This window comes from Lissotriton vulgaris, chromosome 5, assembly GCF_964263255.1.
Source record: "Lissotriton vulgaris chromosome 5, aLisVul1.2, whole genome shotgun sequence".
Taxonomy (NCBI): Eukaryota; Metazoa; Chordata; class Amphibia; order Caudata; family Salamandridae; genus Lissotriton; species Lissotriton vulgaris.
The window spans coordinates 1,348,477,088-1,348,503,039 of NC_141693.1; the positions used below are offsets into that span (position 1 = coordinate 1,348,477,088).

The window sequence follows — 25,952 nt, forward strand, 5'->3', positions numbered from 1 at the left end:
ATGTTGCAGATGCAATCCTTTAGCTGATGGCTTGAGCTGCGCCCGGGGTGTCCTTCTCCGGGGTTGCTGCGCTGTTCGCCTGGTCTGGTCTGCGGTCTGGCGTCGTGGCTCTGTCTAGTTCCATCTCTTTTCGGGCCGTGTGTGCGGACTCCCCCCTTGCTCCTCCCCCCCCAATCCCCATTCCCCCTTCCCGGCCCCCCCCCCCCTCCCTCCCCCGGCGCGTTTCCAGACCCTTCTTCGCCTTCCTGCTCTCTGTCTTCGGCTGGCATCTGGCTTGCCCGGAGTGCATCCTTCTGTGGTTTTCTCGGCGTATGGCTGTGCTTGCCGGTGCCGACCTACTATCTTTCTGCACCATTGTGCCTTCTTGGCGCTTTAGTGGGACAGTTATCCTTGCCTGGTCCACTTCTTCGAGTGGGCCCTGCATTCAGTTCTACTCCTCCTTCCTGGGGGATGAGATGGTTCTTGTGTTCTTGTCCCCTTTTTGAGCGATGTCTGTCCCTGTGGGGTGTTGGGCGGTTTGCCCTGTGCGACCTCGGGCTACCCGTCTGCTCCGCCTTCCTTTTTGCTGAAGGCGCTGTTCTGTCTTGTCCATTGCCTTCCGGCTGTGATAGGCTCGGCATCCCTCTTCACTGGGTGTTCCCGGTGGGGGGGCTTGCCTTCACGCTACCTCTTTGTCTTGGAGTCTCTAGGTTGCTCTTCTTCCTAGGTGCTCCTCTTCATTGCTTGGGCCTTGGGGCTCTTGGAGGTTCTTGCTACCTTGAATGGGTGTGGGGCGCTTCGGTCTCCTTTAGCCTTGCCCTCGTTTCTCCTGCTGCTTGCCGGCGGGCTGCCTCTCTTCTGGTCTTCCCTCATCCCCTCTGGGGTTGGGGGTCTTCTAGATGCGGGGGTTCCCCTTGCCTGGGGGGGACAGGGTTCTTTTCCCTGTCCATTGGCCTCGTCCGCTGTGGGACTCTGTTATGTCCAGACTGGTGGGGTCCTCTCAGACCCTCCTCTCTCTTGGGTATGGCTAAGGTAGCTATTCTACGTTAAGGAATCTGCGGCTAGTAGTCTCTATCAGATGTACGAGTTACTTACCTTTGGTATCAATGTATCTGGTAGAGAAGATTCTAGCCACAGATTCCTTCATGACCCGCCCTTCCTCCCCATTCTGCAAGAACCTTTGGCTTGGTCTTCTGCACTTGCCTCCCTGCGGGTGGCTATGTCTCCTGTGAGTGCATTCTTTCACTCTTTTTTTTGGCAGAATGTTGTCCTGTTATCTGTTCCGATTCCTTCTTTTGGTCATTGGAGGATAGGTTTATGGGTGCTTCTGTGCCTTTATGCTCTGATTGACTGCCCCCCCCCCTCTCTTTCATCTTTCCCTCTGTGCTTGGGGTTCTGGCCCCTATGCTTCTCTGCAGCCTCTGGGTTGGGGTCTTTTGGCCGGGCCTCTGCCCTTGTTCGATATGGGGGATGTCTCATTCTGTGCTGGGGCTGTTCTGGGGTTTGTCGTTCCTTGTTTGTTCAGGACTGGTTCCCCTTCATTGTTTTTCATATGTTTTTTGTCTCTAGGGGGGTCTATTTCCGTACTGGCAGTGTTGCTGATCAGGGCGGTGCTCTGTTCTTTATTTTTTTTTTCCTGCCCTTAGGTGCGGCAGTGTCTGGCATTGCCCCTTATGGTGCTGTTCCTCGCCATTCCTTTTCTATGTTTCTGCTCTTTCGCACACTGTTCCTATACTGTCACAGTTTCGTCTGGCTCCGCGTTGTGGCGCGGAAAAGTTCTCAGAAGAAAACTGACGTAGGTGTGCCAGTGTGGGACTTGTGACCTCGCTGACGTAATGTACGCGGACAGCGCCTGGGCAGAGTCGCGTGATGCCATCCATACCAAGCCGCCCCCCCCCCCCCCCCCCCCCCCCCCCCCCCGCGCCCAGGGATGCTGCGTCAAAAAGTTTTCCGGATCCAGTCTCACACCTGGGTATAATCCTACGTTAATGAATCTGCGGCTAGAATCGTCTTTACCAGATACATCGTTACCAAAGGTAAGTAACTCGTACAACAATGGAGTTGATGACCATGAGCAGTACCAGCAAGAGGGCTAGACACACTACTTTGTGACTTGAAAGACTTATTTGAGTAAAAACTAGCACACATCCGGGTCCAGCATTATATGGCAGTAGTATGCACATCATGTGAATCTACAGCACTACATGCCACAAACTGATGCATACAGGTTAAGTAACATTTTCCTTAAGCTTTAGCACCTTGATGGAATGGATACTGTGAGTGATATGCGGAATGGGTAGTATTGGCTTGAACGTTTATGGGGATGGCGTGGGGACAGGTCTTACATCTTTCACTTCTCCTGAGTACACATTACTTATTCTTACCTTGATAATGTATTTATAGCATCCTTAAGATTTCCTCTGGCCAGGTACTGACTTTATTTCAGGGTAGTCCTTTAAGCCTTGTTTAACTGTTCTACCTTAATTGAGTTGAATGTTAGTCTTGGTGGAAAAATGTTTGAGAAATAACCCTTACAAATAACATATTTTTTCTATTGTCAGTCTGCTTAATACGTAGTAAAGAAAGGCAAGATTGCTTTAGATTTTTCCATATAAGTAACAATATTGTTTTATATTCCTTTTTTTGTAGCTCCTCCATTAGTCAACATGATAAGTCAAGTATTTCCTTTTGGCATAGTTGGGATGGCAAATAAATCTGATTGCCTGCAGAAGGGTGAAACAGTCAAATTCCAGCTTGGTGTTTTTGGACAGAACAAACAAACCATGGCTTGTAATATTGAACCTCTTCGCAGAGGTACTGTGGAATGTGTGAAAGATCAGGTAATTTTTTCTATAGTTCATATTAAATGCTTCTTAAAATACATAAGGAAGGTTTTAGGTTAAAAATTAAAAGGTTTTTTTTTTTTTACGCTCACATATGTGTGTGGATATGTATGTTTTTATTTTCTGTGTTCGGTTATTGCCTGCATCGCCTCCTCTAATAAAGTTGTGTTGATCTCATAGCTGGTCATCCCTGGACTGCATAATTTTAGGATTGAGTGGTATCTAATTATACTTAATTCATCCAATATGGATGTCCACCTCTTCCTTTACCACATCTTATTCCCTCAATTGCTACAAAAAAAAATTGAAGTAGGTGAGCAAATTGATTCTTTTTTCCTTATATGTTGGAATCGCATATGTTTGTGGTAGTACTTTATATTAACAAAAAACATTGCAGTAACGTAAGTGGGTGTAGTCTTACCACCTATTTGTTCCAGTGTTTTATTTTTCTAGTTAAGTGGCTAGACTTCACTCCATCACATGGGGGCTTTTTTAGCAACTCACCATACAGATGTTTTTTGTCAGCATTAAAGAAATGAGTATTGCTGCAATTCATGCCAAGTATCCAGTGATTCCTATTTTTGTTTGAGTGGGTTCTTCTAATTTGTTTGAGGAATCATGAGTGAGTACCACACTGCAGAAGACGTGTATCACATAGACTAAAGGACAGACCAAGCTGAAGGTACGCTGCCTAAATGAAGGATCATTGTGATTATCAATCTTAGGCATTTTAAATCCAGACTTCATGCTTTCCTTCTTTCTAAAAACAAAGAAAGAGCCGTAAACTGTTTGATCAAAGGGATAAAGGCTGTCCTAACACAGATAATTCTTGAAGCATCATGTTCGAGGCATATGAGCTGCAGATCCTACACTTAGCAATAGATCGCTGTAGAAAGGTACCTCCTGACTATGGTTGCCCCCAACTTTTTGCCCTGTGTTTTAGCTGGTTTTTGACATAGTCGACCTGGGACCCTGCCAATCAGGACCCCAGGCCTACTGCTCTCTCTTTAAAATGGATTCCATGTACCCTAGGTACATTTCCAATTGGTACTGGGCCACCCTATCAGACCCTGTAACTCAGGGCATGGGTGTACCCAGGGCTGCCAGGGGCTGCAGCATGTATTATGCCACCCCTGGCTGGCCTCCTAAATTTGACACAACTGGCTGCATGACAGCTGGGGCAAAGTCGTGTAATCACCCTTTGCTGTAGGTGTAGTATACCTATACCTAACCCTAAAATGGGCACCCAGATTCCTATCAGTCACTCCTATGGCAGGCCTTGACAATCCTGAAGGCAGAGTGCTTGGAATCGTGTGAGATGGTGCTCTGGCATGAACTGAGCCTGTCTGCAGCTTGCGGAATCAAGTCCTAATAGCTGTTCCATGATATCGCATACCATATACTCTTAAGTGCATTATAATCCTCGCGGTTAAATGCTATCTTTGGTATTGCTTTATCAAAACATGTCGAGTAAGGTGTCATACGAATTGGAATACTAACCCCTCGCCAATTCTGGCGACGGGGTTAGCATTCCACCCTTCTAGAGGGACACGACATGTATGTAACTGTGAACCCCGGTTAAAGTTAACTGAAGCCTCAGCTCCACAAAATGGATGCTGCCACCACAGACACGAGTCTGACCTCCTGCTGCTGGGAGTCCGTCCAGCGAGGGAGGCCTGGACAAAGGGTTTCCTGTCCGGGGCGGTGCTAGCACCGTCCCAGACATGGTTTTGTGTATCCTGGGTAGGCAGGGCTTTTCAGGAAGGTGACTGCTGAGTGGCACCCCGGTGCTCACTACGCATAGGCCAGTCAGAACCAGTTCCAGGGGCACACCAGCCCCTGGCCTGGGGAAGTCCGGCAGGGGAGAGGGGTGTAACCACCCCCCCTCCTGGTCCCACCCATAGGCAGGACCTAGTCACCGGGTCAGCCCCCTTTTTTAGTATAAAGATAGGAGCGGGCCCCCTGTTCAAATTAGATCATCTTTGGAATCAAGATACCACTTTCTTCGAAAGGACTTCACGATTTCTTCTTCAAGATTCTCCCTTGTGGCTAAGGAGTAGTCACCCTGCATCAAGCGGGCACCATCCTAAAGAACACTGCGGTCTGCTGCAAGTCCTTCATCACGAATCCGACGACCCAGCTCGACGAGACCCGGCTTCCCTGGCACCTCTGACCTCTACTCACCTCTTCAGCAAAGCTGAGAACCGTGAGTGCGACGAGACCTCGAGGGACCGACGATCGCCAAGACTGCACGACATCTTTACTGCAAGCCCACCGTGTCCTCCACTGGTGAGTGCTTTGGGGTCCGAGAAGCCCCGACCCTGCGCAGCTCCAGCACCCAAGGTCAGCCTCCCTGCATCTCCACGATCTGCGTGGGGCCCTTCTGCTGTTTGCTGTGCACCGCGTTGTTTGGCTACTAGCCGGCTGGCTTGTGGCCTTCTGAACGACGCCCGACGACTTCACGACTGCTGGTCTGGTTGCCCCAGACTGGCCCTTGCTTCCTTCTTAAAGAGAGGCACCCCGGACCCTCCTGGTCCACTCCAGACGCCATTTTGAGTCCACCGCGTGGGCTTGAATTTGCCAAGGCTTGTTGCCCAATCCTGGGTCCAGCGACGCCGACAGCTTCTATCTTCGTGGGACAGCTCGATCCTCCATCCTGGTCGCCGACAACGCCTCCTGGTCCGTGAGATCTTCGAGCTCCAGCGTCACCCACTCACCTTGTCGAGGTGGCTACCATCCGGTGCCCTCCTGGTGCCCACTGACTACTGGCTAGTAGTCTCGAACTTGGTCCCCTCTGCTTTCAGGTGTCATCTATCTTCGAGATCCAGGCTTGGATCCAACTGAACTTTCTTCACTGGTCACCGGCCAGCATCTTTTCTTCCGGCTCCTGGTCCGTCTACGAGGATTCCCAACGTCTTTTCAGACCTATGCAGCTGCAGCCCCTGGGCTAGGTAACTTCGGCATTTCGGTGCCCCAGCATAGCCTCACTATCCAAGGGTCAGAATCTACTTTCGTTTTCTCCCTACCAGGTCGGGTTCGCCCGAGAACACCAACTTTCTAATTCCTAGCTACCATAGACTTTTGTCCGCATCTCGCGTGAGAGTGCACACACTGCACCCGAGTCCCCTAGGCCTCCTAGAAGTAATCTAACGATTCCCTAGTCAAGTCCTAGCGATTCCAAAAGCTATTAGTACTGTACTTACCTGCTAGGAATTTCACATTCCACTTTCAGAGTATATGGTTTTCCGTGCCCCTCGGGCATTCGTATATACTGTGCTAACTTAAGTATTTTTGTAAGAGTTTTGGTTTGTGCTTAGTACCCTGTCCTCATAAAGAGTACAGGGCTGTTGTGATCTTTAATAAATAACTGTTTATTTTCATAACACTTGTGTGGTGTCCTTTCACGTGGTGTTCAAGGGGTATATGTGTGGTAAACAGCTGGCTTAACACGCCCTCTCGAGTCTTTAGCCTTAGACTGCTCGTATCCATGCTACTAGGATAGCTGGTCTATAAGGTTGACTTACAACCAATCATCAATAAGGGTTGCTGGACTGATACATAGTGTTCACTAGAATAGTGAGCACTACATATCAGGCCACCTTCTCACAATCGCCACCTGGTGTTGGGCTTAGATGATTGCAGGTTGTTGTCTTATTGGAAGAAGTCTTTGTAGTCACGAGATAGGTGACTCCTCCCTTGGACAATACTGCGCATGGTCATCGACTCCATCCTCAGATTGTTTTTTTCCGCCACTGGGTTCAGATGAAAGTTTTCTGCTCCGGCTAGAAAAGACTTTTTCTTTAATTTCGAAGCGAGAAACTTTAGATAAACTTCTTTCGACATTGAATAGACTTTTCGACATCACCATCTACATTCCGGTGCGTCGACGCGGGCCGTTGGGCCTATCGGCACCGTGCGGCCTACGCCTCATAGACTGAACTCCATTCAAGAGATGTCCGGTATGTCAAGCAAAATTCCCTCCTAGTGACCATCACGAGGTCTGCAACCTCTGTCTTTCGCCAGAACACGAGTCGACCCGCGCAGCCTGTGCCTCCTTCCGATTGAAGAAAACCATTCGGGATCGGAGGGCCAGTCGACACCAAATGAGGAGATCAGCGCCAGCACCGGAGGCCATCTTTGAGGAGGAGATCGACGAAGAAGAATTCTCTGAGGACGAAGATCCAATCGAAGATATCTGAGGACGAGGATCCACTCGTCGCCGAGGAAGACTCGCCTGATCTCCAGATCATATCAGGGGCAGAGGACTCGGACGATTCGATTCCATCTCGACAACCCGTGAGTACCACTGCCCCCGCACAACATACACTACCCAAGACAAAGGCAGCGGTCTGTACTCCGCCCATGGGGCCAAGTCGAGACCGAAATTTACCCTCCGACGCCCCGCCTTCGGGCTCGGTTCCGAGGAAAAAAACTACGCCTTCCAGTGCCTCGGCACCGAAAAAACATCATGTGCCAATTCCACCTCCTCCATTGGAACCGAAACATCCTTCGAAACCGAAGGATTCTTCGACACCGAAGCCAAAACGCCCTTCGGTGCCCAAAGACAAAGACCCTTCGGCACCGGAACCAAAAGACACATCGGTGCCGAAGCCAAGAACGGTACCGAACCCGAAAGCTTCGACTCCGAAACCCTCCGGTTCCAAAAATAAAGGGAAGCCAGATTCCGGCGCCGCAGGCCCAACAAAACCTGTCTCCACGCCAAAATTTACGATATCGGTAACAGACTCCAAGGCATGATACAGACAAGCCTAGACCACCTTCGGCACCGAAATAATTGCCACAGGACTCAATCACTCCTCCTAAGGCAAAGAACACTAATTAACCTCTATCCCCACCGCAAAGAACTGTTTAAACCAGATCCTAAACAGAAAAAAGTCTGTATTAATCAAAAAACTGGACATGTGGAAGCAATTCCATATAACAAAAGACCAGCAGACACGCCACTTCTACCTGTGGTTCCTGCCAAAAAGGACTGTGCAACTTCTCCAATGCACCCTTCCTCTCCTTCACCTTCTTCCTCTCCTAATCCTTACATTGAACCTATGACTTCTCCAGTTCAATCTCCTGCATCATCACACCACACTGATGAAGAGTATGATTTAGGTGGGGGCAATGACGTAACATACCCTTTAGATGAGGATGTCCACCCCCAATATCCCAAAGAGGACGAGGCATATGGTTTTACACCAAACAATGCACCAGACATCCCTGAGCCTCAGTACTACCCAACAAAACCTTCCCCTACAGAAGATAGTATTGGGTTTAATCATCTAATAAACAGAGCTGCCCTTTACCATGAAGTGTCAATGCACTCTGATGCCATTGAGGAGGATTTCTTACTAGACACTTTTGAGCAGTCACAAAGGTCTACTCAAACATTACCTATGATCAAAGGAGTTATTAAACATGCTCCGGACATTTTTAAAGATCCAGTAAGATGTAGAGTGCTAAATCTCAGAATAGAAAAAAAGTATAGACCAGCACCAGCTGATCCAGTCTATATTAAGGGACATCTGCCACTAGACTCTTTGGTAGTGGCAAATGCACGTAAAAGAGCAAACTCCCAAACTTCTGGTGCCACGCCCCCGCCTGACAAAGAATCAAAAAGTATTGATGTGTCTGGAAAAAGGATTGCTGCGCAAGCAGCAAACATATGGCGCGCAGCAAACATATGGCGCATAGCAAACACACAAACCTTACTCTCACGCTACGACAGGGCTCACTACGACCTACTAGAAAAATTAATGGAACATCTCCCAGATCAATACAAAGATCAGGCAGCAGAGCTCTTACAAGAAGGCAAACTAATATCTAATGCCTCAATTAAATGCGCACTAGATGTAGCTGACACAGCATCCAGAGCAGTCCATACTAGTTTGATTCTCAGACGTCATGCATGGTTACGCATTTCAGGTTTTAAACCAGAGGTACAAACTACCATCCTGAACCAGCCCTTCAATCAAAACCAGTTGCTCGGGCCGGAGGTAGACAACACACTAGAGAAGATGAAAAAAGACACAGGACACGGACACAGCTAAGTCTATGGGTGCATTACAATCCACCCAGAATAAAAGTTCTTTTTGCGGCTCCTTCTATAGAGGAGGCTCAAAGCAAACAGGCACAGAGACCACATCATCTTTTAAAACAAACACACATACCTCCTCTAATAAAGGCTACTTTAGAGGAGGATATAGAGGCAACAACAATAAAGGAAGAGGCAGAGGTAATAACAACCGATCCTCTTCCACTCCCAAACAGTGACTTCCCTCTGCCTCCCCTACAGCATTCCACTCCTGTGGGGGGAAGGCTTTCACAGTTCCTACCTGTCTGGAACTCCAGCACAACAGACAGGTGGGTAAGACAAATTATCCAACATGGTTACTGCCTAGAACTCACAGCAACCCCCCCAAACATACCACCCAGGCAGCGTCCAATGTCCACAGACCATATAACTCTGCTTCAACAGGAAATTCTAGCACTTCTGCAAAAAAGATGCTATTCAAGTTGTTCCTTTAGAGGAACAAGGAACAGGAGTTTACTCCCTGTACTTCCTAATTCCCAAAAAGGACGGGACATTAAGACCAATTCTCGACCTCAGGCCCCTCAACCACTGCATACAATCTGATCATTTTCACATGATCACTTTACAAGTACTCCCATTACTACATCAGGGAGATTTTCGGTCCACACTAGATCTAAAGGACGCCTACTTTCACATTCCTATACATCCTGCGCATAGGAAGTATCTAAGGTTTGTCATACAAGGACAACACTATCAGTTCAAAGTCCTTCCATTCGGGGTCACAACAGCACCACGAGTGTTTACAAAGTGCTTAGCAGTTGTAGCAGCACATCTCAGAAGACAACAAATACATGTCTTTCCTTACCTCGACGACTGGCTCATAAAAGCAAGATCATTCAACCAGTGTGTACAACACACAAAACAAATCATTCAAACATTGCACGACTTAGGGTTTACGATAAACTACACCAAGTTGCACCTAGACCCTTTGCACGCTCATCAATATCTAGGAGCTACGATAGGCACATATGCAGCTCTAGCGTATCCTAGTCAAGCCAGGATTCAAAGTATTCAGAACTTAGTCTCCCTTTTTCAATGCCAGCACTCTCTCCAAGCCAGAGTGTTCATGAAACTAATAGGCATGATGGCGTCTTGCATCTTTATAGTTCCTCACGCAAGACTGCAAATGTGCCCACTACAATAATGTCAAGCACAACAGTGGAATCAGGCTCAAGGTCAGCTCACAGACCTGGTGTTGGTAGACAGCCGTACATATCGCTCTCTGCAATGGTGGAACACCAAAAACTTGACAAAGGGACGGCCGTTCCTAGACCCTGTTCCACAGATAGTGCTCACAACAGATGCATCCCTCACAGGATGGGGAGCCCATCTCTTGCATTATACCACACAAGGTCAGTGGAACAATCAACAGAAATAGTTCCACATCAACCATTTGGAGTTGCTAGCAATTTTCCTAACACTCAAAACTTTTCAAGTACAAATACAAAACAAAGCTTTCCTAGTCCGGACGGACAATATGACAGCCATGTATTAAATACAAAAACAGGGGGGGACACACTCTCTGCAACTGTCCCAGCTTGCACAAAACATTTGGATATGGGCCATCCCTCAAAACATACACCTCACAGTAGAACACCTTCCAGGAATTCACAACCAGATAGCAGATCTGTTGAGTCGTCAGTCACAACAGATTCACGAGTGGGAATTGCACCCACAAGTTCTACAACTATTCTTCCAAATGTGGGCGCATCCACAGATAGACCTGTTTGCCACCCACGAAAATGCCCAATGCCCAACCTTCGCCGCCAGGTTTCCACTCCCACGGTTGGAGGGTAATGCAATATGGATTTGCGTACGCTTTTCCGCCTCTCCCACTCATTCTACTAGTAGTACGCAAGCTCTGACAACAGTCTCTCAAACTAAAACTAGTGGCCCCCACATGGGCACGCCAGCCGTGGTTCACCACGCTACTAGATCTCTCACTGGTTCCACATCAGAAATTACGGCTCACGCCACCCCTGTTAAAACACAACCATGGAGAAATAAGGCACCCAGAACCAAGCCAACTGAATTTGGCAATCTGTCCCCTAAAGTCCTAGAGTTTGGTTACTTAAACTTACCACCGGACTGTATGAATATAATTAAAGAAGCTAGAAAACCCACTACCAGAGCATGTTATGCTGCTAAGTGGAAAAGATTTGCAATATACTGTAACAACAATCCAGTTGATCCATTGGATGTTTCCACCCAAAATATTATTTGCTACCTTCTACACCTACAAAGGTCCAATTTGGCTTATTCTTCCATACGACTGCATCTAGCAATTGCAGCGTATTTACAAAATAGAAAACATCTATCTCTCTTTAGAGTACCTGCAATAAAAGCATTTATGAAAGGATTAAAATGAATATTCCCATCTAGGTTACCACCTGCTCCAGTATGGAACCTAAATGTGGTCCTTAAAAGACTCCTGGGCCCCCCTTTTTAGCCTTTACATAAGTGTAAACTGCAATTTCTCACCTCTCTCAGAAGAGTTAGTGAAATACAAGCATTCCCAATAGAAGAACCATTTTTTCAAATACATCCTAACAAAGTGGTTCTTAGACCCAATCCCAAATTCCTGCCAAAAGTGATTACTTCTTTTCACCTAAACCAATCAGTAGAGTTACCAGTGTTTTTTCAAAAACCGGACTCTGTTGCAGAAAGGGCTTTACACACCTGAGATGTTAGAAGAGCTCTACTATACTACAGACAGGACTAAATCCTTCAGAAAGACAAAACAACTATTTGTATCTTTCTCTCCCCCACAAAAAGGCAATCCCATCTCTAAAGGAGGAATTGCCAGATGGATTGTAAAGTGTATTCAAATATGCTATCAAAAAGCTAAATGTACACTAACAGTTCCTCCTAGAGCACACTCCACTCGCAAACTAGGAGCCTGTATGGCTTTCTTAGGAAACATACCACTAGAGGACATATGCAAGGCAGCAACATGGTCTATAATACACACCTTCACTAAACGCTATTGTGTTGATGTGCAAGCCAAGCAGCAAGCTGCAGTGGGCCAAGCTGTCCTTAAAACACTATTTCACTATGCTGCAACGGATACAAGCGACCACCGCTAGGAGAGACACTACTGCACAATCGTTGCTAAGTGTAGGATCTGCAGCTCATATGCCTCGAACGGAAAATGCTACTTACCAGTATGCATCTGTTCTTGGCATGTAGAGCTGCAGAGTCCTACACGCCCTCCCGCCTCCCCGGGACTTGTATCCGTTCCAGTACTCATCTTACTTAGATGCACGCGCATGGACATCCTTTCTCTTTACTTATACTAACTCCATCATTTCCCATCATGGCGAAAAACAATCTGAGGATGGAGTCGATGACCATGCGCAGTATTGTCCAAGGGAGGAGTCACCTATCTCGTGACTACAAAGACTTCTTCCAAGAAGACCACAACCTGCAATCATCCGAGCCCAACACCAGGTGGCGATCTATTGCTAAGTGTAGGACTCTGCAGCTCTACATGCCAAGAACAGATGCATACTGTTAAGGAGCATTTGCCTTCAGTCACCCTAGATACTTAATCTGTTTGAGCCTTCCCACTTTATGCAGTCTCATAAATAAGTGCATGGTTGACATTATCCATTCAAACTAGTTTTCAAGCTACTCACTAATACAATGCAGTCATCAATGAGTTTGTAGATGGGTTCCTGGACTGTGCCTTTGTCTGTTTAGGTGTGAGGCCATTTCTTGTGGTCCTTGGGTTTATTGCTAGTATCTTTGTAGGTACTGTTAGGTGTGTACCATATATTTTTGATCACTTGCTGTGTACTTTCTTGCCATCTAGTGTTGGGTTCAGAATACTGCAAATCGTTTTTCTTTTAATTTTCTTAAGTGTGTGGTGAGAAAGTGCTCTCTTTCTGCATGGTTGCCCCCACTTTTTGTTGAATTGCTGATGTACGTTGAGTGTGCCCTGGGCTCCTGCTAATCATGTACCCAGGACCTATGTTCTTTACCGAAAACTGCATTGAAGTCTAAACCCAATTGGCATCTCTGGCCACAGGTCAGCCCCTAGTAAATGGTATCACAGGTACCCAGGGCACTGTGACCAACGAAGGCCTCTAAGGGCTGCAGCACTGTTAGACCCGTCAGCCTTAGTGTGGTCTCCCCTACATTTTTGCCCTTTTTGCCTCCCATTTTTACCTTACATTTTGTTGGACTTAGGACTCTGGGCGCCTCACCACTGCTAAACAGTGCTGAGGTGCGGGTGCTCTCCCCTAAAACCTTGTGAGGCTGGCATATCTGCCACAAGCCACTGCTACCGCAGTAAGGCTAATCCTCCATAGGCTAATATTGGGACCTCTCCTTATGGGATAACTTCTGACAGGGACCTAATAAGTCTGTCATATTTGGTCCTGTTGGACTCTGGGTGGAGAACCCTCTCCAATGATATATAGGGTTTGGGCATTACTACGCTAGGGATCCCACTTTTATAAAGTGGACCTTTTCCTGCCTACACTTAGATTAGGCTCTGCAGACTCCCCCCTCCCCTCTGCACACTGATAGCCTGCCTGGGTTGGGAGGTGGGAGTGGTGATTCACACCTTCCCTGGGATGAGCTATGATGGGCTTCCCACTGTAGCCTTAACGGCCTGTAACTCGTCACTGTGACAGCTAGGTCAGGGAAGGCAGGTAACATACCAGAACTCCCTGGACTCTTCCAGAAGCCCCTGCCCCCAGACCCTTCCAGAGACTTCCACCACTTTCTAGCCCCTGGACTGTAGAATATAGAAGGGAGGGTCCTGGCCTCACATTCTTGTTACACTGCTGGACCTGGAAGAATCCCTGCTGGAGTGAGTACTGCTGCGCAGGAGGATTGCCATTGGGAAGGGGGCTGACTGCTCCAAGGAACTGCTGCCCCATAACCTGCTGAGCTGCCCTACTGTCTGCTGATCCTGCCCTGCGAGGGAGACTGGAAGTACCACCACCAGAGTGTCTCCACAACATCCCAAAGGAACTACTTTTCTTTGAGCAACATTCAGATGAACTGCCTGGGGACTACAACCTTTTTAAAGACTAGTAATAAAGCTCACAACGTTCTTATATGGAAGTTGCCCCTGCGAGGTCTTTACTTTAAGATCTGTTCAGTGGGAAAAAGTGCTTTATCTGCCTGGTGGAACTGAAGCGCTATGCTCCTGCCATCACTGCCACTGCCCTGGGACCCAATCGCGCTGTGAAAGCTGGATTTGACTTAGAAAGCGCTGTGGCAAGGAAGCGCTGTAGGGGTGTGATCATTAGGCACCCGGGACAGGAATGCGCTGGCAAGCGATGTGCCATGACTGAGGAGCTGTGGCAAAAGAAGCGATGTGAGCCTGTGATCCAGGCGCTGGAAGCTAGAAGCACTGTGGGCTATTATCACCACCGCGGCTCTGAGCCGGTTTGGCAAGTTAAACCGTTCCCAAAGTCACCACCGCGGGCCCGAGCAAAAGCGCACCCGAAACTCCTTCAAGAATCCCTCTGAAGACACCGTCACGTGAACTTCGGGATGCTGTTGCCTGCCTCGCCGACGTCACCGCCAGGCCGCGCTGTGATTGGCCGTAGACTCTGAGGATTCCCCCTGCGTCACTGGAGAGCCGCGCTAAGATTGGTAGCTGCCTCTAGGGTTCCCCAGCCTCAGCCGGGACAGGGAAGGTCACACCAAAGGCGGGAGAGGAACCGAACTGCTGCCAGCCCCCCGTCTGGCTCCCAGGTAAAGCCCGGGTGTGTGCAGAGCCTCCTGCGCCTATTATCGTCTTGTGCGGGAGGCCTCCTGGGAAACTGTTCCACTGGTAAGCGGGCTGCGGGGAGCTGTCTTCAGGGCATAGCGGGCCGACCAGACTATTGCGCCTGCATTGGAGGCATTTCAGGAATACCGCATTTCCCTCCCTCACACGTGGCAGTACCGTGGGAGAGGCCCGTTGTGAAGGATTGTGCAAGGGCCCCCCATGAGCTGAACTGAGGCTTCCCGAGGACCGGTCTTGGGTTACCGCATTATTTGTGATTTGCCAAACCACTCAGGCAGCCTTCAAGGGAACGGCTGGATGCACATGTAAAGTCTGGTATATTGCCCAAGCATTGCAGCCATAACTCCTGTGAACAGACTTGTTGCACCTGCATGACTGGATTACATAGACACAGGCAACAGAGAGAACCATCTAAGAACCCAGGATTTGTGTATGACTTTTCCTTTCTTATTGAACTCACCTGGAAACTGGGTCCATTTTGAATACTGATCTTGCCTGGCAACTGGATTAATTTATACTATTGATTTGGACTAGAAGCTAGATTTGGCTAATTATTGATCTTGCCTACAACTGCATTTATCTGAGGATTGATCTTGCCCGAACCTTTGATAAAGATATCTATATTTGTATACTTCATGTGTGTAGTGTCATTATCTTTGGTGTGTGTTTTACTGGGAACTGTTGGTGTGTTGCACAAATACTTTACACATTGCCTCTGAAGTTCCTTTGCTGTTCTGCGCCAGCTACCAGGTCGGAAGCGGTGGTCCCTACTTGGACTAGGGTGCATACCCCTGCCAACTAGAGACCCCGGTTCTAACAAACCGCTATTGTGCCACCCTTAGAGGTCTTGTACCCTTACACACACACAAACACTGCCTTTGCAGGCTGCGTGTTTTGGTGCAGCACAAAGTGAAGAATCAACATAGCACACATCTGTGTGCCATGCCTACAACCCACTGGCCTGGCATACATCCGTCACCCCTATAGCTGGGTGTACTACACCAGTGGTGAGGGTTCAGGTGCATGAGCCATGTACCCCTACGGTGTGTAAGTCCATTCTTAGACATTGTAAGTGCAGTGCTGCCAGTAAGAGTATATGGTGCTGGGAGTTTGTCATTACGAACTCCACAGCACCATAATGGCTACACTGAAAACTGAAAAGTTTGGTAGACATGCATACAGACCCTGTAGATGAAGACTTCCTAATGGATACCTTTGATAATGCACAAAGGTCCTCATCCATTTTACCAATGCTTAAAGGAGTGATTAAGCATGCTCCTGAAGTCTTCAAGGACCTAGTCAGAACTCGGGTCATAAACCCTCGTATAGAGAAAAATTATAAAGCTGCCCCCTCAGGCCCAGCGTACATTCAAGGCCCAGTACCACTAGACTCACTTGTAGTTTCCAATGCACGCAAGAGGGCAAACTCACAAACATCGGGTGAAGCTCGACCACCAAATAAAGGTCTAAGCTACTTAACTCGTCAGGGAAAAGAACGACGTCTCTAGCAGCAAACGTGGCGTATCGCCAATACACAGGCAGTATTAGCCAGAATCGACAGGGCACATTATGACGAATTAGAATCATTAATGAGGCACCTCCCTGATAAGTACAAGGATAGAGCAAATGAGCTTATCAAAGAGGGGAAAATATTACAAAATCCTCTATTCGGTGTGCACTTGATGCAGCAGATACTGCCTCTAGGGCAGTTAACACCAGCGTTTTATTACGTAGACATGCCTGGCTACGCATATCGGGGTTCAAACCTGAAGTACAAAATGCCATTCTTAATCAATCCTTTGATGAACAACACCTATTCGGACCTAACGTAGATGTATCACTTGAAAAAATGAAAAAGGATACAGATACCGCCAAATCTATAGGAGCCCTGCAGTCGCAGGCTCCCAGACGTTAATTTCAACTCTCATCCTAACAAGGTGCCACCCGGGGATACTCGTCAGACACACCTTCTACCTCATACAAAGCCCCTACACCGTCCACTTATAGCAAGGGCTACCAAAGGGGTGGTTACAGGGGTAACAATAACCAAGGCAGAGGTAAAAAAAAAAAAAACAACTCCCGCTCTGCCTCTACCCCTGCCCAATGACTCCCTCCTCCTTCCCCCATCCCATTACACTCCTGTCGGGGGAAGACTTCAACAACACCTGCCATCCTGGGAAAACATCACATCAGACAGGTGGGTGCTCCAAATAATTCAATCAGGTTACTGTCTAGAACTAACATCCACCCCCCCAAACATACCACCCAAGCAGCGTCCAATGTCACAAGAACATTTAACATTGCTCAGACAGAAGGTAATATCCCTCCTACAGAAAAATGCAATAGAAATAGTTCCAGAGGATCAGAAAAACAAAGGAATATATACTCCCTATATTTCCTAATACCAAAGAGGGATGGATCTCTAAGACCCATCCTAGACCTCAGACCTCTAAACATTTACATACAGTCTGATAATTTTCATATGGTCACACTCCAACAAGTCATTACACTTCTGGTACTAAACGACTTCCTTGTCACTCTAGATCTCAAGGATGCCTACTTCCATATTTCCATCCACACAGCGCACAGAAAATATCTCAGATTTGTGCTAGACGGGCAGCACTACCAGTTCAAAGTGCTCCCATTCGGAGTCACAACAGTGCCAAGGGTGTTTACAAAATGCCTAGCAGTAGTAGCAGCACACTTAAGAAGGCCACATATTCATGTCTTCCCATATCTAGACGACTGGCTCATAAAAGCCAGCTCATACAGCCAGTGTGTTCAACACTCACGCTACTATTCAACTGCTTCACTACTTGGGATTCACAGTAAATCACACCAAATCCCATCTGCAACCCTCGCACATACAACAGTATCTCGGCGCTATAATAAACACACAACTAACTCTAGCTTATCCCTCTCCAGCCAGGATAACAAGTGTACAAACTCTCCTAACAAAATTCAAACCGCAACACTCGCTACCAGCTCGAGTGTTCATGCAGCTCATAGGAATGATGGCATCATGCATATTTGTAGTACCTCACGCAAGACTGCAAATGCGTCCACTTCAAGAGTGCCTAGCACGCCAATGGAACCAGGCTCAAGGTCAACTAACAGACCTAGTTTTGGTAGACGTTCGGACTCATCGTTCTCTGCATTGGTGGAACACCGAAAACCTTTCCAAAGAGCGACAGTTTCTAGATCCAGTTCCTCAAATAGTCATGACAGCGAACGCATCGCTCTCCGGCTGGGGAGCTCACCTACTGCATCACACCATGCAAGGCAGGTCGATACCGCAACAAAAGTTACTCCACATCTACCATTTGGAGTTGCTAGCTGTGTTTCTAGCTCTAAAAGCATTTCAAATTCAAGTGTCCGGCAAAGCTGTCTTAGTCCGCACAGACAATATGACAGCTATGAACTACATAAACGAACAAGGGGGAACACACTCTCTGCAGCTCTCTGTTAGCACAGCAGATATGGAGATGAGCTATACCACTAAAGATCTTCCTCTTAGCCCAACACGTCCCAGGAGTACAAAACACTATGGCAGATCTGCTAAGTCGACAAACATAGCAGATCTTCGAGTGGGAACCTCATCTGCAAGTTCTTCATCCGTTCTTTCAAATGTGGGGACCACCTCAGATAGACCTCTTTGCCACCCACGAAAACGCAAAATGCCCAAACTTTGCTGCCAGATACCCACACCCATTGTCCAAAGGCAATGCGATATGAATGAACTAGTCAAAACTACTTGCGTACGCTTTTCCTCCTCGCCCACTACTTCCGTTAGTGGTATGCAAACTACAACAACATTCCCTGACGCTCATTCTAGTCGCTCTAACTTGGGCCAGACAACCGTGGTACACCACGCTGTTGCAGATGTCTGTAGTACCACACCAAAAACGAAACCTATCTCCACGCCTATTAACACAACCATGGGGAGATCAGACACCCGGACCCAGCTCAGCTCAACCTAGCCATCTGGCTCCTGAGGTTATAGTTTGGTTACCTCAACCTTCCTCCAGAATGTATGAACGTTATCAAAGAAGCTAGAGGTCCCACTACTAAAGCATGTTATGCTGCTAAGGGGAAACGGTTTGTCATATACTGCCAAAACAACCAAATAAATCCTTTAGACCCGTCTATTCACACATCATAGGATATCTATTACACCTTCAAAAGTGTAATTTAGCCTATACATCTATCAGACTACACCTCACTGCCATTGCAGCATACTTACAAAATAGACAACATCTATCTCTTTTTAGAGTACCAGCTATAAAAGCTTTCATGGAAGGACTCAAAAGAAGAATTCCTCCCAGAACGCCACCTGCACCAGTTTGGAACTTAAACATTGTTCTCACAAGACTAATGGGACCTCCCTTTGAACCATTACATAAATGTGAATTGCAATTCCTAACCTGGAAAGTAGCTTTCCTAGTAGCAATTACTTCTCTCAGAAGGGTTAGTGAACTACAAGCATTTACCATTCAGGAACCTTTTCTGCAAATGCATCATAACAAAGTGGTTCTTCGTACTAATCCTAAATTCCTTCCTAAAGTCATTTCACCATTCCATCTAAATCAATCCGTTGAGCTGCCCGTATTTTTCTCGCAGCCTCAAAAATTCGCAGAAGGAGCTCTACACACCTTAGATGTCAAAAGAGCATTACTGTACTATTACGAAAGGACACAAACTTTTCTTAAAACAAAACAACTTTTTGTATCTTTTTCACCGCCATATAAAGGCAACCCCATATCAAAATCAGGGATCGCTAGGTGGATTGTTAAATGCATACAAATATGTTACCACAAAGCCACAATTCCTCCAAAAGCCCATTCTACAAGGAAAATATAGGGGCTTCAATGGCATTCTTAGGGAACATTCCCCTAGATGATATATGCAAGGCAGCTACATGGCTTACACTGCACACATTCACAAAGCATTACTGTGTAGATGTGCAAACTAAACAAACAAGCCACTGTGGGCCAGGCTGTACTAAAAAACTGTTTAAAACAACTGCAACAGATACTGGTGGTCACCGCTAGGTGTGGGTACTGCTATACAATCTATGCATAGTGTGTAATCTGCAGCTCATATGCCTCGAACGGAAAATGCTACTTACCAGTATGCATCTGTTCTTGGCATGTAGAGCTGCAGAGTTACACACGCCCACCCGCCTCCCCGGCTACCTTTATCTGTTTCAGTATTATCTTAATTAGATACAAATCACATGGACATCACTACCTCTTGTACAGCTCCATCACTTCCATAATGGCGAAAAACAATCTGGGGATGGAGCCGATGCCCAGCATCATCCAAAGGAGTAGTCGCCTATCCCGTGACTTCCAAAGACTTTTCTACAACAAAACAAACTGCAAACATACGGCCCAACACTAGGTGGCCATCTATGCATAGTGTGTAACTCTGCAACTCTACAACTCTACATGCCAAGAACAAATCCATACTGGTAAATAGTATTTTCAATTCCTCCATATGATAACATTGACTGTTTTTCTGTGAAACGTTTTTAAGTGTGGAGTTGGAAAAGCTATCAAAACCTTTAAAACTGTTACTAAATAACAAAAACTCTTTTACTTACCTTTTTGCAGGAAATGTCCCAGTACAGTATCCAGGTATACTGCACTTGGTAAGAAAAGTAGTATGTAAAGTAATCTACTTGACATTCCTCTAAAAAGCCAATACAAAGTATATGTACGGTATATGAAAAGCATTGCATTACTAGTATCACTACTGTAATTAAATCAAAGTGCATACACAATTGCAATTCAAACTGTTTACAAACTGCATTACTGCTGTAAAGTATTTATTGCTCACTTGCGCCAGGCTTGCTTGGTTCTAGAAAATAAAATAACTAAAGAAATATTTTCATACACAATTGGCCGGAAGTTCAGTCTTTGAGTGTATGATATAATTTGCTGATAGTGTGTATAACAAATGCTTAACACTACCCTTTGATATAGCTTACTGCTCGAATCGCCAAAGGTTTTTCTAGGTTCCAATCCGCTCCATACCTTAATGAGAGAGGTTGGTATTTCTGTCTCAGGACTCGATTTCCCAACACCTCCCAAGGGGTCGGAAGCACTGGAACTGGATTCTCGGCAGGAGGATGACAGCTTCTTGGTCAGTACCTCAGCTGTAGAGTTGGCTTTCTTCGGCACTTGCTGTAGCGAGATACGTCGTGCAAGTAGGTAGTCAAACTGCAACGAACCACACCGTGCTTTGCCATAGCAAGTGAAGGTATATTTATCCCTAGAAGGTGTTTAGGAATGCCAGCTTTGTCGTAAAGTCAGGCATATGAACGTCATGAATGAGTTCTTGGAGAAATCAATATTTAAGCAAGGGGAAGTCCCTAACGGCTTAAGAGTCTGGTTTTCCAAGAAATCGTTGACTGGATTCCTATGCCTATATAAGGGCAATGCAAATTATACCTATATAAGGGCATGAATCCGGAAATTCATTCGGAATCTAAAATAACACCCACTCCACTTTCTTATGTACGGCGATACTAACTTCTAAACAGGTCTACATATGAAGTGTGAAAACCCACCCGTAATAAGAATGCATTAGTACTGGTCGTACACAAAAAAAGCATTGGTGCTGTACGCATTCAAAGCAATGTTTAATTCAAAGCATATTATTTGATATCTGAATGCTAACTGAATGAATCCTGAAAATATACATTTATGAAATGGCTCATAAAAACAGACAAAAAAAAGGTGCCAAAACCATTTGTCAGATTACATAAAACTGTTTGTATGTGGACAAGGTCATATATTGTCTCTGGAAGTACTCTTCTTCTCTATGAATAGTTCTACTATAAGCAGATTACTTGTGCCAAAAAATGAAAAATACAAATTTGGAAAAAAACAATTATTCATAGGTAAAAGAGTTCCAAAGATAGTATACGGTTTTGAAAATGAAGGTCAAATTCAAAGTCTCTCAGAATACTGTGTGCCAAAATCAAAAGTCAGTGTTGGGACTTGGAGAAAACATGATCTTCTATGTCTGTTGACAAAGTCGTCTACCATTGTAGGCGAAAGTTGGATTACCTAGTTTAGAAGATTAACCGCACATAGACATGAAGCATCGCCGTCAGCATTGGTCGCATTAGCAATTTTCGTACTGGATGGTACCTGCGCACCTGTTTCCTCTCATACATCAGCAGTTGCAATTTGCGTCTGTGACATCTCAATGAATGCTGTCATCAGGATTGGTAGCCGCTGGGGACAACACAGAGCTTGGGCCGTTACCGGTTCAATCAAAGTATCAACATCCTTTGGCATGACTGAGGGACTGTGAGACATGTGTCTAACACGCATTCTCCTCCGCGTAGCAGGCAGCGTAGAACAGGTAAGATGCAATCTTGCCAAATTAGTCTCAATGACAGAAACCATGTGGTATTTAATTCTCGTATTTGGACGATGTGCTCACAACACTTCATCGCCAGTTGAGTTGTCTCCATGGAGAACTGGGTGTCGCTGGTGAATTGGCTTGCCATATCGCAGCAGTAGTAGCAAAAAAATTGTATCCCTGCAACGATTGCCAAAAGAAGGGGCAGTTCGCCAAACACAGAGTGCACGAAGTTTGGAAATATTCCTGGGACTGCTTCAAAAGGTGCTAACAGTCCAGAAAATACCGCTCATATCAGACATGTTTAAGATACGACTTAACATTTCTGAGAAATGTAAAGGGCAGTTTCTAGTTAAGAGGGCATGTATCTCGGCAGAAGTCCTTGTGGCTTGCAGATCATAGGTCTCTTTGACCGAGGTCAGTGGCACAGTTTTTTGCAAAAGAATGGCTTTCATTCTGCTTAAAATATCAATTTGTATAGAAGAGATGTTCAGTGAAGTCTATAAAGACTACTCCCTGTCTGTCTTGGTTTTAGGAAACAATACTTGCATACAGCAAGTAACCCTGGCTGACAGTTACAAGATATGGTATACCTGGCAACATGTCACAGCAGCTCGGATAGTTCAACAGGTGGTAACTTCCATTTGAAAGTTGTCCAAAAATTGGATCAATCACTGCAGCTGGTGAAGCTTGCAGGTGGCAGGATAAATTGTTAGAGGAACCACCCCAGGCCCCGTGTAAGTTTATACCCTAGCAAAGGAGAGAACCGCTTAGTGCGTTTTCAGTTGTTCGAGGCATGTGGGCTGCTGAATTCATATCTGTGCATATCTGTGCATAGATCGCCGCCTAGTGTTGGGTCCGGATGATTGCACATTGTTGTCCTGGAAGAGTCTTCGAAGTATCACGAGATAGATGGCTCCTCCCCTGGACTAACAGTGCGCATGGGCATCGACTCCCTCCCCAGATTGTTTTTTTCCGCCATTGGGTTCGGATGTGTTTCGGTTCCCTCTGTCTGAATCGATAGTTGTTTAACTTTCTTTACTTGAGACCAAAAGGTCTTTAGGACTCGCGTCGGTATTGTCTATCGTTCGGGTTGTTTGTTCATCGGCTCCGAACAATTGCTGCCCTTCTGCGTGCTGTCGGCGCGGACGAGCCTACACGACGCTCCAGACTACTTCATCATGGAACGAAGTCCATTTAAGAGGTGCCCAGTGTGTGCCTCAAAGTACCCGCACATCGACGTGCACCCAGTGTGCAATAAGTGCTTGTCACCGGACCACGACGAGGCCAAGTGTATGGTCTGCTCCAAGTTCCGGTCGAAGAAGACTCTCAAGCTCCGCCGGGCCGCAAGACTGCAGGCCCAGAGTTCGGCACCCCCTCCGGCGAACATCTTCGAGGAGGATGTTGACGACGACGACATCCAGGATGTCTCGGACTCTAACCCGGCGTCAGAGGTCGAGGAACACTACGACGCGGAAGACTAGGAGTTCGAGGAAGTCGTCGAGGAGGTAGGGGACGACGACGGGGCCATTGCCACCGTAGAGGATAGCTCGGAGGAAGAGCTTCCTCGCACTGACTCCGGGGCCAGCCACCATTATAAGGCCCAGGTCGAGGGATCGCCTTCGGGCCTTACCCAAGACCTCGATACCCGTCCCACGGCTCCGCCTTCCGGCCCGGCCACGGACATTGGTGCGACACCACTCCTGGTGCAGAAACCGAAAGTGAAACCATCGGTGTCGACGACACCCATATCGAAACCGAAAGTGCAAGTCGCACTGGTTGGATCGAAGACTTCGGAGGCCTCGGCGCCAAAGAAATCCAAGATGGCCGTCGAGCTCAAGAGCCACGCCAAAATGGCCGACCCGAAGACTACGGTGTCGAAGGCGAAGACGCCCGACGCGTCGGTGTCGGCGCCGAAGTTGGTCGACGCTCTGAAGAGTCGCGCCGACGCCAAGAAGGTCGATGACCAGAAGAAGGCCCCAAAGAAGCGGCAGGACGACCCCAAGTCTCTGGCTGCACCGCTTCCACTTGACAAGGCAAAGGGGGGAGCTGCGTCGGCTCCGAAGACTGCGGCCTTGGTTGCCGACCCCAACCAGGCTTCAGAGGACTCTCTCGAGCCGGTACGTGCCTCCGCCTCGTTCACCAAGAAGGTTGTCGAGTCCCTTCAGCGTATTCGGGAGGGGGCCGCGGCGGTCGAGCCGAAGAACACTGTGCCGACCAAGCCTCTACAGAAACCGGCGAAGGCGCAGACGCCGATTCTCTTCACGTTGCCGCCGAAGACGGCGCCGAAGGCTTTCACTGCGAAACCTGGGGCCGGAGTGCCCTTGAAGTTGGCTTCAACGCCGAAGGCATCGTTGGTGGTTCCAAACCCGCGACACCAACCGCTGGCGGAGGAGATCATCGACGCCAACACAGGCAAGCTCTCTCTCCTTAAACGGAAAATCACCCCGGAGCCGGCGTTGGAGCATTTCCACATCCCACTTAAAAAGAAGTTGGACTCTGCGGGTACATCTGCCCCTATGGAGCCTGTATCTCCACAAGATCAGGAACTCTCACCCACTCATTCTAATGCTGGGGAGGGTGATGGAGACGATGAGTATGCTTATCCAGTTTACTCAGACCCAGAGGATGTCACTGAGCCATGGTCTGCCGGGGGCGACCCTGGGGACCCTCATTCGGGACACTAGCCACAGCGTTTTGCTGCAAAAACTTCCCCAACAGAAGACTCTGCGGCCTTCAACGCTCTAATTGAAAGAGCTGCTGCCAACCATGACATCGACCTCCATGCAGACCCAGTGGACGTCGATTTTCTTTTTGACACCTTTTCAGTGGCTGAAAAAACTGTGAAGACATTGCCAATGCTCAAAGGAGTGTTAAAACATGCGCCAGATGTCTTCAAGGAGCCCACCCGGGCTAGAGTCATTAATCCTCGTATTGACAAAAAGTACAAGGCAGCGCCCACTGATCCAACGTACATCAAAGGACAGTTGCCACTTGACTCTTTGGTTGTCTCCAAGGCACGTAAACGAGCCAACTCACAGACCACGGGTGATGCTCCTCCCCCAGACAAAGAATCAAAAGTGTTTGAGGCTTCAGGAAAACGTATTGCTGCGCAGGCAGCCAATATGTGGCGCATATCCAACACGCAGGCGCTACTTGCACGCTACGACAGGGCACACTATGACACTCTAGAAACCCTTCTACAGCACTTACCAGATCAGTATAAAGAGGCAGCTGAAATGTTGATTCAGGAGGGGAAGCTTATCACCAACGCCTCAATTAAGTGCGCTCTAGATGTGGCTGATACTGCCTCACGAGCGATAAACACTAGCGTTCTGCTGCGCCGACATGCATGGCTCAGAATATCAGGCTTTAAACCAGACATCCAAACTACCATTCTAAACCAAACTGTCAATCCAGACCACCTGTTTAACCCAGAAGTGGATGCCACCCTCGAAAAAATTAAGAAAGACACTGACACTGCTAAATCTATGGGTGCCCTGCAGTCCCAGCAGTTTCGGGGTGGTTCCTTTCGCCGCTCCAATAACAGGGGCACCTCAAGGGGTCAAGCATCTCAATCCACGCAATTCTATAAAAGTAACACCCAATCCTCACATACCAACAAGGGTCGGGGTGGATACCGTGGCAACAACGTCAAAGGCAGAGGACGTGGAAATAACAGCTCCAGGTCCTCCACCGCCAGCAAACAGTGACGCCTTGTCACTGCCCCCCGACCACGCAACACCGGTCGGGGGGAGACTCCAGCAGTTCCTGCCCGTGTGGAAGTCCATCACCACGGACAGGTGGGTCAGATCTCTTATCCAATACGGTTATTGTCTGGAGCTCACATCCACTCCACCCAACATTCCACCAAGAAGCCGTCCTATGTCCGGCGAGCACT

General features: G+C 47.4%; 1 protein-coding gene across 1 annotated transcript in view; it reads left to right on the forward strand.

Annotated features, from left to right (window-relative positions):
- The window catches only part of CSDE1 (cold shock domain containing E1), a 689,720-nt gene that overhangs the window by 596,948 nt on the left and 66,820 nt on the right, over positions 1-25,952 (forward strand). Inside the window, 1 exon segment of the mRNA XM_086923281.1 lies at positions 2,629-2,819. Coding sequence (XP_086779407.1) covers positions 2,629-2,819 — 191 coding nt within the window.